General features: G+C 51.9%; 1 protein-coding gene across 1 annotated transcript in view; it reads left to right on the forward strand.

Moving 5' to 3' along the window:
- Positions 1-13,444, forward strand: part of PTPRA (protein tyrosine phosphatase receptor type A) — a 79,701-nt gene that overhangs the window by 61,539 nt on the left and 4,718 nt on the right. Inside the window, exons 6-15 of the mRNA XM_032187134.1 lie at positions 1,151-1,168; positions 4,196-4,280; positions 5,922-5,995; positions 7,631-7,767; positions 9,780-9,870; positions 10,172-10,248; positions 10,870-10,906; positions 11,578-11,675; positions 11,764-11,883; positions 12,583-12,749. Coding sequence (XP_032043025.1) covers positions 1,151-1,168; positions 4,196-4,280; positions 5,922-5,995; positions 7,631-7,767; positions 9,780-9,870; positions 10,172-10,248; positions 10,870-10,906; positions 11,578-11,675; positions 11,764-11,883; positions 12,583-12,749 — 904 coding nt within the window. The remainder of the gene's footprint in view (positions 1-1,150; positions 1,169-4,195; positions 4,281-5,921; positions 5,996-7,630; positions 7,768-9,779; positions 9,871-10,171; positions 10,249-10,869; positions 10,907-11,577; positions 11,676-11,763; positions 11,884-12,582; positions 12,750-13,444) is intronic.

Below are 13,444 nucleotides of genomic sequence, written 5' to 3' on the forward strand. Positions count from 1 at the left end.
GGTAAAAAATCGGTGCTCAGGGGGCTTGTGGAAGCCACAGGAATAAATGACACCAGGATGGTGCTGAGCTGCATCACCCAGAGCGTCGCTACACAGCCCTTTTGTTGCATTTTGGTGCCAACCATGGGCTTAACCCACACCTTTTAGCACTGCACAAGGAGATCCCAAAGGATTTAAGGCTTTGGTTAGCGGTGGCCAAGCAGGGGTGAGAGCTGGCTCCTAGGAGAAGCTGCCCGGTGGGCTCATGAACCAAAATCAGCCGAGCTGGGGATGTGGGATGATGCAGACCCATCTGGCAGGGTTTATTTGGGGAGGTGAGCTGGTATTCCTCCATCAGGGATAGTGCAGGTCCCGAAGGAACAAGGCTGGGTGCGGCCTGAAGCCCAAACCCAAGAGCCCCGAGGTTGTTTCCAGCCCTGTGCCTCCCAGGACGTGCCCACCAGCCTTGTCCCTGGGACAGAAAATGCCCATGCCACGCTCCACAAGATGCCATCCTTGCTCCCCTTCCCCTCTTGGCGCTCACTTTTCTCATTTGAGCAAAAAATGATGAGAGGAACGAAGGCAAAAGCCTTGAGCACAGCCGGAACTGGGACTTTATAACACGATGCCTGCTCGCAGGGGGGCTGGATTTGTATATTTTTTTGTCTTTGCTGTGATTTTGTGACTTGTGTTACTATTTGTGGGGAGCTCTTCGCCCTGTGCTGTGACCCAGGGGCCGTGGCAAGGCTGGAGGTGGCTTCCCACTTGGGGCCAGCCCCCTGAGCAAACGGGCGAGCCGATTCCCCCTTTATTTCCAGAGATTTATCAAGGAGCAGAGTTAGTTTTAGGGCTGCCTTCTCCATTCATCTGCACGGATTGGGGTGGAAGAGCTGTAGGAATTACACACCTCACAGGCAGCTCCTGCTTCTCTGAACCTAGATATAAACCTTCTATACCCAGCAAAGCTACAAATGTGCATTTTGTTCCTTTTCCCTTCCTACTAAGTGAAGGCTGAAGTTTATTTCCTCCTGCCTTTAGTAGCTGGCGTTTTGAAAGCAAAACGTGCAGGAAGACGATGACAGTTGCTAAATCTGTTGCTATTTCAGGCTTTGATCTTATTAAAACGTCTATTTCTTCGTTGCTAAGAGACTTCTGTTTTATTTTTCTGCAGGTAACTCCGACAGAAGAGGTAAGAAATGTATTTCATCTTTATTCAAGCCCCGTGTAAAGACATTTCCAGAAGTGTTCTGCTAGCAGAGGGCTCTCCTCACACGCTTTCTAACTTACTTTTACAAAGTGGATCTCGAGCTCTTTCCAAGAGCTGCTGATGTGTTGGTGTCTTAGCAAGTGTTGGGCTCTTGTTTTTTAAAATAAGCAATTTGGGAGCGGTTTGTGCACACCCTGTGAGATACGAGGAGCTCCTGCTGCACACGCCGAGTCCAGCAGCACCGCCTTCTGCACAGTGACCGAGTCCCGAGCAGGTGCTCGAGAAATTTCCTCCTCTTTTCCTTCTGAATTCCCTTCCTTGACTGCCACCTACCCTATTTGACCAGGATCCGTTCTGCAAACGATGTGAACAATTCTTTCTTGGAGGAGCAGGAGTGCATTTCTGGTAAGGTGACAGCGCTTACACCCATGACGGATGAAATTATGGAGATAAAAGGTAGATTTTGCCTCTCAGAAGCACCAGCCTTGGCTCTTCGTTCCAAAAAATCACCTCTGCCAGCTGCTGGTAACGCAAGGGCTTCACCAAAGATGTGTCTTCGGTGCGACGTGGTGGGGATGTGACACGGTGTGTGTATAACAGGATGCAGATTGATGGAGGGTTTGCCCTCGGGTTAGTTTCACCTCGGATTTTCTCCTGTCTTGGTTGGATTTTAGAGAAAAAAGGCAGATTGGGATATCCCCTGGTTGGATCCTCCACGTAACGCGTTCCTCTCCTTGGAATTTCAGGTGGAGCTGAGGTTTTGGTGCAAATGCTTCGATCCAAATGAACTCTTCCGTGCTGGCTGTGGTGGAGATAGGATTTTCTTTAGGCTTTGCTGCAGTTTTTATAAAACCTTTATCCCAAACTTTATCCCAAACCGTACTGTCTGTCCTGCCTTCTTCTTCCTCCACCTCCCAGACACTACTGGGAAGGAAATACACCAAGAAAATAAATGAGGTTGCATTACCAATCTGCCCTTGTGGGCTCTTTATGGCGTTTGCAGAGAAAATAGCTGGCCTGGCTGCTCAGGACCTGGGGGACAGGGACAGGCGCTTCCTTCTGCTCCCCCTCGTGACCGTGGGCCAGCCTTGTAGGGTTTTCTTCCCCAGCATCTCACGCGCTGTTCCTTTTCCGAAATACTGACCCTGCGTCTTTGCTTCTGCTTCTTTGAACCCCGTGATCCTGCTTGTGCTCCTGGTTTCTTGGCACTCACCAAAGCGTTTGCCTCCAGTTTCGTGGGCAGCCGGTGGCAGCGATGAGCTCAGCACCGTCCTGCATGGTGTGATAAGGAGATGACAGCCTGCAGATAAGAGCCTGGGGTGCCTCGAATCGCAGACGTGGTCCTGCCAGGATGAGATTTAAGCATCTCGATGCCTTTCACACCGGACCTAAACGTTTGCTTTGGCATTTCAAGTCCCTGAAAGCAAAGGCTCGAAGCCCTTCTTATCCTACAAGTGATGCCACCCCAGCTGTAACTCCCCAGGGCTGAGCTGTGAGCAAGGAGCGAGCAGAGCAGGAGCTGCAGGAGCGTTGGCACCGCTCACCACATCTCCCAGAGGGAAGGAACCTGCTGGGGCCCTCGGGCTCGTTTCCTGCCAGGGCCGGGCAGCGAGGAGCTGGTGAGCGACTGCGCTGGAGAAGCTTTAACTCCTCGAGCCAGATGTGGCGAAAGAAAACGCTGCGAACCCCCCGGCATCCTGCTGCCAGATGCCGAAACCCCTGCCCGTAAATCACGGTGGCTGCCAGCAGCCTGCTCCTGTCCAGGCAGTGGTTTGTCTGGGAAGCTTGGCAGGCACTGACAAGGGTTTTAAAGCAAGCGGGCTGGATAAATTCCTCCCTCTGGGGAATTTAGACTGGGGGAGTTCTGTTTTTTTTACTTTGTTTGCAGTGCTAGGTGATCACCTACAAGTCATTACCCCAAAATCACACATCTGTTGGTCAGAATAACATTTCGAGGCCTCGTGGCTGCAGAAAGGGAAAATGCAGAAATAACCAGAGCATGCCTTGATAGCTCTGTTGTCGGAGGATTAAATCCTTCTGGGAAGACGTGCTGGCTGGAATCGCGCAGAGGATGCTCAGAAGGTAGAAACGGGAGCCCCGGGGGCTGAGGCATGGAGACACAGCCCGGTGGCCCGTGCAGATTGACCGAGCTGCTGGAAAATGAAAATCCCCCCTGCTGGCCTTGCTGCGATTTATCTGGAACATGCCCTTTAGGGCCGTTTTCCTCTCTGGCTAGCGTTGTCTTTCAGCTGCATCTGGGGGATTTGCTTGCTTGGTGTCTGCAGGGGGAGAGAAGTCCGAGCAGGGGCTGAAGGCCACGTCTGCTGCAGCTCAGACACTGTTTCATGATGAAGCAGGCAGACGACCAGCACATAACCCACAGCCTCTCAAAGGATCCTCAGCCCCAGGCTGAACACAGTCGGAGTCAAGACTTAGAGTGGAAGCATTGCCTCTTACTGGACGTGAAACTGGAAGCAAAATCATGACTGTTTTAAATAATACACAGCATCTGTGTGGTTTTACAAAAGCCACGGTTTTCACCTATTTCTATATTAGGATTCTTACCATTTTTCCAGAGCTCATGGGCATATTTAGAAATTTCACATACGACGCAGGCAGAAGATGCTACGCAAAAACTTCAGCCCTGCAGCAGGTGGACCACTGTGGGCACTTTGAATTGAGCAGAAGGAACCCCTAGTGTGGCACACATCTCCCCTCTTGCAGCTTTCTCAACAGCAGTTTTCATCTCCAGGGTCACAGTTTCCAGCTCTTAGAGAAAATCGAGGTGCTGTGAGTGGTGCTGGCAGGTTTTAATCTAACCCTGGCGTATCAGTACTCCTTGAGTATCAGGTTGTGGACCTGTCTTCACTGCCAGCCTTGACAAATGCAACCTGAACGAGTTACTGTGTTGTTTGAAAGCAGAAATTGTAGAGCTCTGCCCTGTTAAATTGTGGCTCTGGATGTTTTTAGATAGCAGCTGGTAACTGCACCTTTCTTTTCCCGTTGCAGATGAGACTCCAATTATTGCTGTGATGGTGGCCCTGTCTTCCCTCCTAGTCATAGTATTTATTATTATTGTGCTGTACATGTTAAGGTAAGAAATGCTTTAATGCTGGCTTCTCTTACGTGACAGAAATGAATTGCTGAATGAACAGGAATAAGCAGGAATAAGCAAATGAGTGGCTGCTTCCTATCGTGAGCCTGTTGTTCCGTTTTGTTCTGTTTCCTAAGCTATGCAAATCGACACAGCCAGCGTTAGAAAAAGAAGTCAGTAAGGATAATGAAAAATATGTTCAGGGTTATTTAATAAATGCTGCTTATTCCTTTCATTATAAAGCTATTCCTTACGTGACGTAATACTTGTTGAGTTAGTGAAAATGTGCTGTTTAGTAGGACAGGCTAAACTAAAGTCCTGGTTGTGCAGTTACAGAGCAGGTAAGGTTTCCTTGCAAGGCTCAGGGTGATGGTTTGAGTAACCTGGGGAAGCTGCACGCAACTTTTGAGCCAGAAAGTCCTTTGTGTGTGAAGGTGCATTATTCCTTCATTCCTATCTTGATATCAAACATGATCCAACATCCGTGGAAGCCAAGCTATGCCTCATGTACCACACCTGTATGTCGTGGAAGCAGCTCTCCCACTGCATGGTGGTGGGCACTGGAGCTTGGCAGGAGCACCGGGTTATGCTGCAGCTGGAGCTGGAGCCCAACAAAGCCTTTTTAGATCCTTTTAGAAAAAATCCAAGCATTTGGGCTGCTCAAAACCATACCCTTAATGAACCCAGCTCCTGAGCGCACGCCTGTTCAGCTGGAAGAGGGTGTTTATTCACCTGCAGTAAACATTTTAATTTACTCAACGTTCTGGTGATTAAATAATTAAAAAAAAAAAAAAGGCAATTTCCTTAGTGGTAGAAAAATTCCCTTCGTCTCTTGGCTCAGGGCCTGCTCTCGCAGCAGTGAACCCGAGGAAAGTTTTGCCTCGGGAGGTCGGCAGCAGCAACATTTTGAGTCCTCCCCACCTGGCACCGGAGCCAGCTCCAGGCCTGGAAGAAAAGAAAAGGTTTCTGTTCGCCTCACTCCCCATGTGCCTTCCCAGTGATTCAGCAAAACACTTAACTTCAGGGAAATGGGGAGTGAGCACATGCTTCCAGTTAAAAGCACACGGAGAAGGGCTTTGCTGAATAAGGATGGATGAACTTAGGTTTTACGGGCTTTGCTGAATCAGCCTGCAGCGCAGGAGCTCCTTGGGGTGCTCTCTGTAAAAACCAGCCTTAAAGGCCGTCCTCTTGGCGTGCACCTTGTGCCTGCAGCCTCTCTGCTGGCAGCTGGCTGGAAGCTGTGTCCATGGGCAGGATTTTATAGGTCCCCCTAGCGCTGTTTGCTTGTTCGCCTCTTGGATCCAACAGCGAATTCATAAAATTCCCCTCACTGCCAGGGCTGGGGTGGCCACAGCTCCTCGGGGCGGCCTGGGCAGGGCCTCACCGCCCTCATAGTGACAAATTTCTGCCTTGTATCTAACCTAAATCTGCCCTTTTCCAGTTTAAAGCCATTACTCCTTGTTCTATCACTACACCCCCTGACAAAATGTCCCTCCCCAGCTTTCCTGCAGCTCCCCTTTAGGTACAGGCAGGCCGCTGGGAGGTCTCGCAGGCCCGTTTTAGCAGAAGCAGGTTTCCAGGCACAACCCCTGGTGGCTGACTCCTGATTTTCTAACTCCCTTTTTTTTTTGTTTTCCTTAGGTTCAAGAAATACAAGCAGGCAGGGAGTCACTCCAACTCCTTCCGCTTGCCCAACGGCCGGGCAGACGATGCAGGTGAGGCCTCTGCTGCCATGACTTAGGGGACAGGGGGCAGAGGCTTACAGAGCAGGCCAATTCCTCCTTCAAAACACAAATGGATTGTTTTAGTTGCTTTCATTTATTTATTTATTTATAAAACCGAGCCCTGTAGAAGTCCAGGAAACCCATGTGTTTGGCACTGTAGCAGTCTGAGCCCAGTGCAACTTCAGCAGGCAGGGCCCGCTGCGGCCAGAGGGCTGGGTGCCCTGGCTTTGTTTCCCCTAATGTTTTTGCAGGAAGATGTTTTTCTAATCTGTGTTTTCCTTTCTTTCTTGTTCGGAACTTTCTGTTTTCCATGATTTTGACACACTTTTATAAAAATGAGAATTCTCTTCCCTCCTTGAATTCCAGTGACAAATGTTTTCCCTCAAGTGTTTAGTAATGTGATGGCTTCCAAAACCGAACTGCTTGCAATTCCCTTTGAATATCCACAATATCTGTGTGACTCAAATAAGCACCTTTTCTGAAAAAACACACCTTCGTCAAATAATTCAACATCCTTCTCCCCTTTTAAATTAGGGGATTCAAACTCTTGTGGAGGTCTTGACCATAGGCACCCGTTTAACATTTCAGAGAGAAAGCAGGGAATGCATTGGGTTTTCTTTATAAAAACCTTTTCAGACTTCTGAAGGATGCACAGAAATCACAAATGCAATTAAAAAGTCTTGTGGCAACCTGCTGTAATGTGAGTGGTGTCTGTAAGAGCTGAAGAGGAACCTCCACCTCTCAGACCCAGTTCCCATCCTTTATTTGAGCTCCCCCATATGAAGCAGACACCTTACAAGTGAGCGCTAACTGAAAATCAGCACCTTTTTTTTTTCATGTTGGCAGCTAAGGCTTTCCCAGCCCGAGCTTTATGTTGCTGTAAGCTAAGGTGTGAACTTTATAAACCGTCAGTCGTGTTGATATAACCCTCACGTGGCCTTTCTTGGCTTCGCTTGCGTTGCGCGGTGAAACCACAGGCGAGAGCAGCCCTCGCTGTGCTCACCTGGGAGTTACGTCACGGTCATCCTGCCAAACTTTCTGGGTTAACGAGGGTGAAGGATGAATTCAGATGAGGTAGTGTTCAAAAAGGCAAAGGATGGTTGGGGTTGGAAGGGACCTCAGAGCCCCTCGAGCCCCCAGCCCAGGCTGCCCCCAGCCCCATCCAGCCTGGCCTTGGGCGCTGCCAGGGATGGGGCAGCCACAGCTCCTCGGGGCAGCCTGGGCAGGGCCTCACCACCCTCAAAGTGAAGAGTTTCTTCCTAATATTTAACCTAAATCTGCCCTCTTTTAGTTTAAAGCCATTCCCCCTTGCCCTGTCATAACAGACCCTAGTGTCCATCCCCAAAAAATGAGGCTTGGGCCTCATTTCAGCATTCTGGCTGTAGGAAAGAGTGATGCTCAGCCCCAGGGTGATGACAGAGTTCCCCTTTATCACAGCATCCCCACATTTTTGCCCAAAGGAGGAACAAAATCCATGAGCAGGGTCAGCAGGGTGGCCCCAAACACAGACAGCCCAGGGCAGGGGGAGCCCCCTCTGCCCACCTGGGCGAGGATGGGTGCTGGGGATGGGTGCTGGGCATGGAGGAGAGGCTGGGGGACACCTCTGATGCCCAGGTGTCGTTGCAGAGCCTCAGAGCATGCCGCTGCTCGCCAGGTCCCCCAGCACCAACAGAAAATACCCTCCTCTGCCCGTCGACAAGCTGGAAGAGGAGATCAACCGCCGGATGGCAGATGACAACAAGCTCTTCCGAGAAGAGTTCAACGTGAGTGCCTTTGCCTCTCCCTCTCTCCCGCAGCTCAAGGGATGGATGGGAGCGGGACACTTGAATAAAGGGGTTTCTTCACTCCCTGGCAGTGTTTTTTTCCAGTGGACACAACCAAGCCGGTACGGGGTGGTGGTCATTTTTCAGACGGGTCCAAAAGGCTTCTCTGTTCCTCTGCAAAGCAACGGGTATTTATTGCAAGGGGGGCAGTGATTATCTGCAGCCAGAGAGCAGTTTCACAGCTGATGAGATGAAGAGCGTGATGGAGAGAGAATTCAAATCTCTGCCTTCTTTCCCTGAAATCCCACAGCTCGGGCAGGCGGCTCACAGTGTAGGGCGTGTGACACACAGCAGAAAAATCCCGGTCTCATTTGGCAGAAGAGCGGAGACAAAACAGCTGGTACATCAAAGGGGGAGCTACTCGGAGACTTTTACATATTTACTGCAAAATGCACAAAGAGGTTTTTACCCTCGTAACTGGGTTGTAGGATCTCTCTGTCTCTTTGCCTGAGTGGGCCTGCCTGCCCACCCACCTGCTCTCATTTTGCAGGCTTTTCTTGGCATCTTCCGTCCCATTGTCTAGGTTCATCTTGTGTTTAAAGCAGGTTAGTGAGGAGTGTTTGTGATTTGCAGGTATGCTGAAGGCTCTTCTCCCACCTGCAGGGATCCCAGTTTGGGGGTGTCACACGAGCAAAGGGGATAATTGAGTTGATAAATAATGAGCAAGGTTATTGCATTCTCTACAAAATGCAGAGAGCTTTGCTAGCAGGCTGCACTATGGGCTTTCAGATTTTGGGGCCAGGACGTATCATGAATGTTTTGAGGTGGAGGAGCTCTGGAAGAGCATCCCAGGCTGCTGGTTTCCTCCCCGGTGCTGCCTCCTCTCCTCCTGATCCTCGTGGCTGTGAGGGAAACACCACCAACACGAACTGCTTCTAAAGTTGTGCCGTGGTGGTGTCCCAAATCTGCAAACAGCCAAAACAAGAGCTCTGACAGAGGAATGGAAACGACCCAGTCTGCTCAAGTGAGCTGTTAACCTTTAGTCTGAACGATGATGATTTACAGAACAGCACCTGGCCTTCAGCACTGATGGATTTTGGCAATAAGTCAAGCATCGTGCTCTGATCATCTCTTCTAAGATCTCTAAAGCCTCTGCGTGGTTCTACAGCCCCTCGTGATGATGAACCTCATACGGTTTCGTCTCGGCCAGGCAGTAACAGGCAATGCTGAGAGAGGTGATGAGGCAGGGGACGAAGCTAATAACTGTCTGGAGCATTACACCAGAGCTGCTGGGCTAGCTGGATTCCCCACCAGCCTAATTAATGAAAGAAAACCCACTGCTGGGTTGCACAGAAAGCGTCCTGGTGGGGACAGTACCCTGCGGGTACTCGGGCTGTGGGGTTTTGAAGCTGGGGCTTCAGTCTGGTCACGTTTGGCCTGGCTGTTAATGGAGGAAATCTCAGCAGGAGCCTCCCTGCGTAGAAACGAGCTCCCGAAACCCAGTGCTGGTGGGTTTGGTGTTGGAGGCTTTGCTGCCACCTCGTGTTTGTGGGGCTGGAGGCTGCAGATAGAGCCTCTGGGAAGGGATTTGCTCAGCCCAGGATGTCTAAATGGTCACCTGGAGCTGCGTGGGGGCAAGGAGCAGTGCAGGGGTGAAGGTGAGGGAGAGGAGGTGAGGGTTAGCAGAGCTGGGGCAGGCTGGTGGTGTGGCTGACCCGTGGATTTTGGAGGGCTGAGCACCCAGGAGTGATGGTGCTGCCCAGAGAGCTGCAGGGCAGCCCCTCTGTGCTCTGATTTTCTTTCCCTGGACAGGAGCTGCTACTCGCCTACCTCCTGGAGACCAAAGAAGGGCAGAAGTCAATATTTGCCCCTCCTTTTTGCCCCTCAGATGGGATGCTCAGACGTGGCACTCCTGACCCGTGCCAGAGCCCTGCCTCCTTCACATTTAGCAGTGCCACGAGCCCCCTGGTGCGGGACGGTATCACCCCAAACCCTGTTTTGTGCCGTTGCAGGCTCTCCCAGCGTGTCCCATTCAGGCCACGTGCGAAGCTGCTTCCAAGGAGGAGAACAAGGAGAAGAACCGATACGTGAACATTTTGCCCTGTAGGTAGCAGTGCGGCCGGTGGGGCTAGGGGTCCGGGTGAGGGAGGACACTGCTGGGGTGGTCTTGCCTCCCCGAGGGGCTGCTGCAGCTTCCATAGCTTTAGACACACAGCATCCATCCTTGGGTAAGGTTCAGCACCTCCCCAGGCACGTTCACAGAAGAATTTGAGGGCACAAAATCATTTATTTGTGCAGCGAAGCCGGGCTGGGGACCCACCGAGCCCAGGCTCTGCTCCAAAAAATGTCTTTTCCAGCCCCGTGGGGTTTTTGTTCTTAATGCCCACTTGTCATTTTTCCCCAGATGATCATTCCAGGGTTCACCTGACTCCCGTCGAAGGGGTTCCTGACTCCGACTACATTAATGCCTCCTTCATTAATGTAAGTGGCTGCTTTCCCCACGAAGCAGGGCCCAGCCACGTGTGTGGCTTTTATGGGGTGCGACTTTTGTCTGGGGGAGGACCCGTAAGGACAGGGGTGAACGTGTTCCAGCGATGGGACCATGATGCAGGGAGCTGGGACTCGTAAATTCTGCCTGGAGCTCTGCCATTGTTCAGCCCCATCCCTTCACACCTCGCTTTCCTCCCCCTTCTGCAATAACTCAAAGCTCCTTGGGGTGCTGTGAAGCCCAAGCCAGCCGCTTTGGGAGGGATTTGGGAGCCGTTCCCAACAAGCAGAGGATTTCTGATTAACAGCTGACGGCTCCTGGGGCTGATTAATCACAGGTACTTCCCAGCTTGCAGGGCTGGACCTGAAAAAGAGATCAGGCAGTCTGGCTAAAATGTATTGAGAAATATCTTTGCCCTACTCGGCTCCTAGGGGGCAGCAGGATCTGTGCCTTTTGGTAGTGAAATGATGATTTTGGAGAGTGGGAGAGTATAAACTTCACTTTATAGTGCTCATATGAATACGAAATCCTGCTTTTTATTAATTTGATCTCCTGTTTCTTGCCTTGGGCAAATGCTGGTCTTTCATCTCCCCTTTTTCTCCTTTTCTCTGCAGGGGTACCAAGAGAAAAACAAGTTCATTGCTGCACAAGGTAAGCACCCAGCTGTGCCCCGAGGGGTTTGGGCTGGGTTTTTCTGCCCTGTGTGGACCCTGCTCGGGGTGAAAGGAGCCTGGGCTGGCCCACAGCTTGGCCCCAAAAAGGATTTCTGCGGGTGTGCCACAACTCTTCCCGAGCTCCCAGCAGAGCCTGACAGCAGCTCTCCTGTCACCCAGCCGGGGCAAAGCTTTGCCTCTCCTTTTTTCTCCTGGCTCGCCCTTAGCCTCGGGCTTGGCAGGGGATGTGGAGGTTGAGTCAGCTCCTTGCCTGGCTCCTTCCCGTGCCATATTGAAATAGGATCCCGTGGTTAAAGCACAAGGCTCGGGGGCAGGACTCGTGCGTGCTATTTGCGACGGCCACGGTTTCCCCGTGTGACCTTGGGCAAGTTGTTTCCACGCTCCGTGTGCCTGATTTCCCCTTTCTGGGGCTAAAAATGGAATTCCCGGTCATAAAAAGCATCCAGTCCCTTTAAAAAAAAAAAAAAAAGCCCTGCTATTGTGTGTGATAGGATTGTTGTTTGGGTTAGCCAACTTACCCCGGGGACGCATCCTGTGCTGACATCTACCGGCAAAAACCATCTCGGCATCAGCCACGGCTTCGCAGCAGCTCTCGTGTGGCCGATTCCTTTCCCTAATAACAACCCCATCTGTTCATTTTGCCCTTAGGACCAAAGGAAGAAACGGTGAACGACTTCTGGAGGATGATCTGGGAGCAAAACACGGCAACGATCGTGATGGTGACCAACCTGAAGGAGAGGAAGGAGGTGGGTGGCAGCTTTTCGCCTCTCTCCGCCCTCTTCTCTTCTACTCTGCTCCCGAGCTCAGCCGCCCGCCTCCCGTCTCTCCCCGCAGTGTAAATGTGCTCAGTACTGGCCGGATCAGGGCTGCTGGACCTACGGGAACATCCGCGTGTCCGTGGAGGACGTGACGGTGCTGGTGGACTACACCGTGCGCAAATTCTGCATCCAGCAGGTGCTGCACCCCCCCCAAATCCCTCCCCGCATCCCTCCTCGGGGCCGGTGCCCTCCACAGTCTCACCCCGCAGCATCCCCGCCTCCCTTTTGAACCAGAGTTATTACAAACGTGCTCACCTCGAGTTTCTGGGACCCCGTTTTCCACTGAAGGCAGGCAGCAGCCAGGTTTGGCGTTCAGCCCCAAAATCCTCCAGCAGTCGCTGTCCCTGTCGGTGCCTCCACAGGAGCCAGCTCTGCCTCACGAGCCGAGACGAAACCCAGCGCCGTGCGCGTTGCTTTTCCTTGCCTTTCCCATCCGTCACTCCCTCGTCCCACCCTCCGAGGCTCCGGCTGCCTTCGTCACTCGTTGTTTTCCCCGTGCTCCCAGAGGCAGGCGACAAAACTGGCGGGGGGCGTGGGGAATGAGAGAGTCAGGTTGGGGATGAAATGGGGCAGGTGGCATCACCTGGGTGATGGCAGGAGCTGCTCTGGTGTTTTACAGCTCCAAGGCCACCCGCAGGATGCAGGATATGATGCAGAGCAATTAAAATAACAGCTTTTTAGAGCCAAATCCGGCCCTGGAGCTTTGGTTCGACGCTTCCTAAGCCTGCTAAGTTCAGCCTGGGGGCCGTAGCTCCCCCTCTGCCCCCTTGCTTTTGGGAAAAAGAAAGTAAATCTAAGTATTTGGGATGAAACCCAGCCCGCCTTTCCCCTGCAGGTAGGCGACGTCACGAACAAGAAGCCTCAGCGCCTCGTCACGCAGTTCCACTTCACCAGCTGGCCCGATTTCGGGGTGCCCTTCACTCCCATCGGGATGCTGAAGTTCCTGAAGAAGGTGAAGACCTGTAACCCCCAGTACGCAGGAGCCATAGTGGTGCACTGCAGGTGAGCCCCGGTGACAGCTAACCTCCGCCTCTCCCCGCTTGCCTGGGGAGCATCTTCTATTTAATACCCAAAGGATGTTTTTTTTCCATCAGTTTTTCCTTTTTTTTTTTGTTTTTTTATTCCCACTTGTTATTTAACGCTGCGAGCTTCGGCCTGTCCACACAGGAACATTCAAAAAAAATAAAAATAAATGGATCTGAGTGAGCTTCTTGATCACTTGGTGCAGCTCGATTCAGTCGGAGCTGAGCTAAAATCCCCTCCTGTGCTTTGGAGGCACCTCCCTTGGTGCTCTGGGCCTGAGAGGGCAGCATCCTGAGCTGCGGGGAGCTGGTGCTCAGCCTGCGAGGGGGAAACCACGTTGTTTATGCGAGATTCAGACTCAGCACCACCCCTGGGGTTTGCAGGAGGCTGTGTCCCTTTCCGAAAGGGAAAGCCCCACGGTTAAAGGCAGAGGTTAAAGGTTTGGTTTAAGGTTTGCCACCTCCTGAGTCCAACTTTCCAGCTTCCTTCTCAGGAGGCAGCAGATGAAAGGGCTCAGGCTCTCCGTAGCATCACCCAGACTCATCTTCCATCTCTCCTTAACACCAGGCACCGAAATAAAGCTCACCCTCACGGTGTGGAGGGTGGAAGGGCAGCGGGTAGAAACCTCCCCCTCCTCCTAAACCCAATTTGCTGTTTTCTGGGCAGCTCCGGGC

The sequence above is a fragment of the Aythya fuligula genome, chromosome 4 (genome assembly GCF_009819795.1).
Source record: "Aythya fuligula isolate bAytFul2 chromosome 4, bAytFul2.pri, whole genome shotgun sequence".
Taxonomy (NCBI): Eukaryota; Metazoa; Chordata; class Aves; order Anseriformes; family Anatidae; genus Aythya; species Aythya fuligula.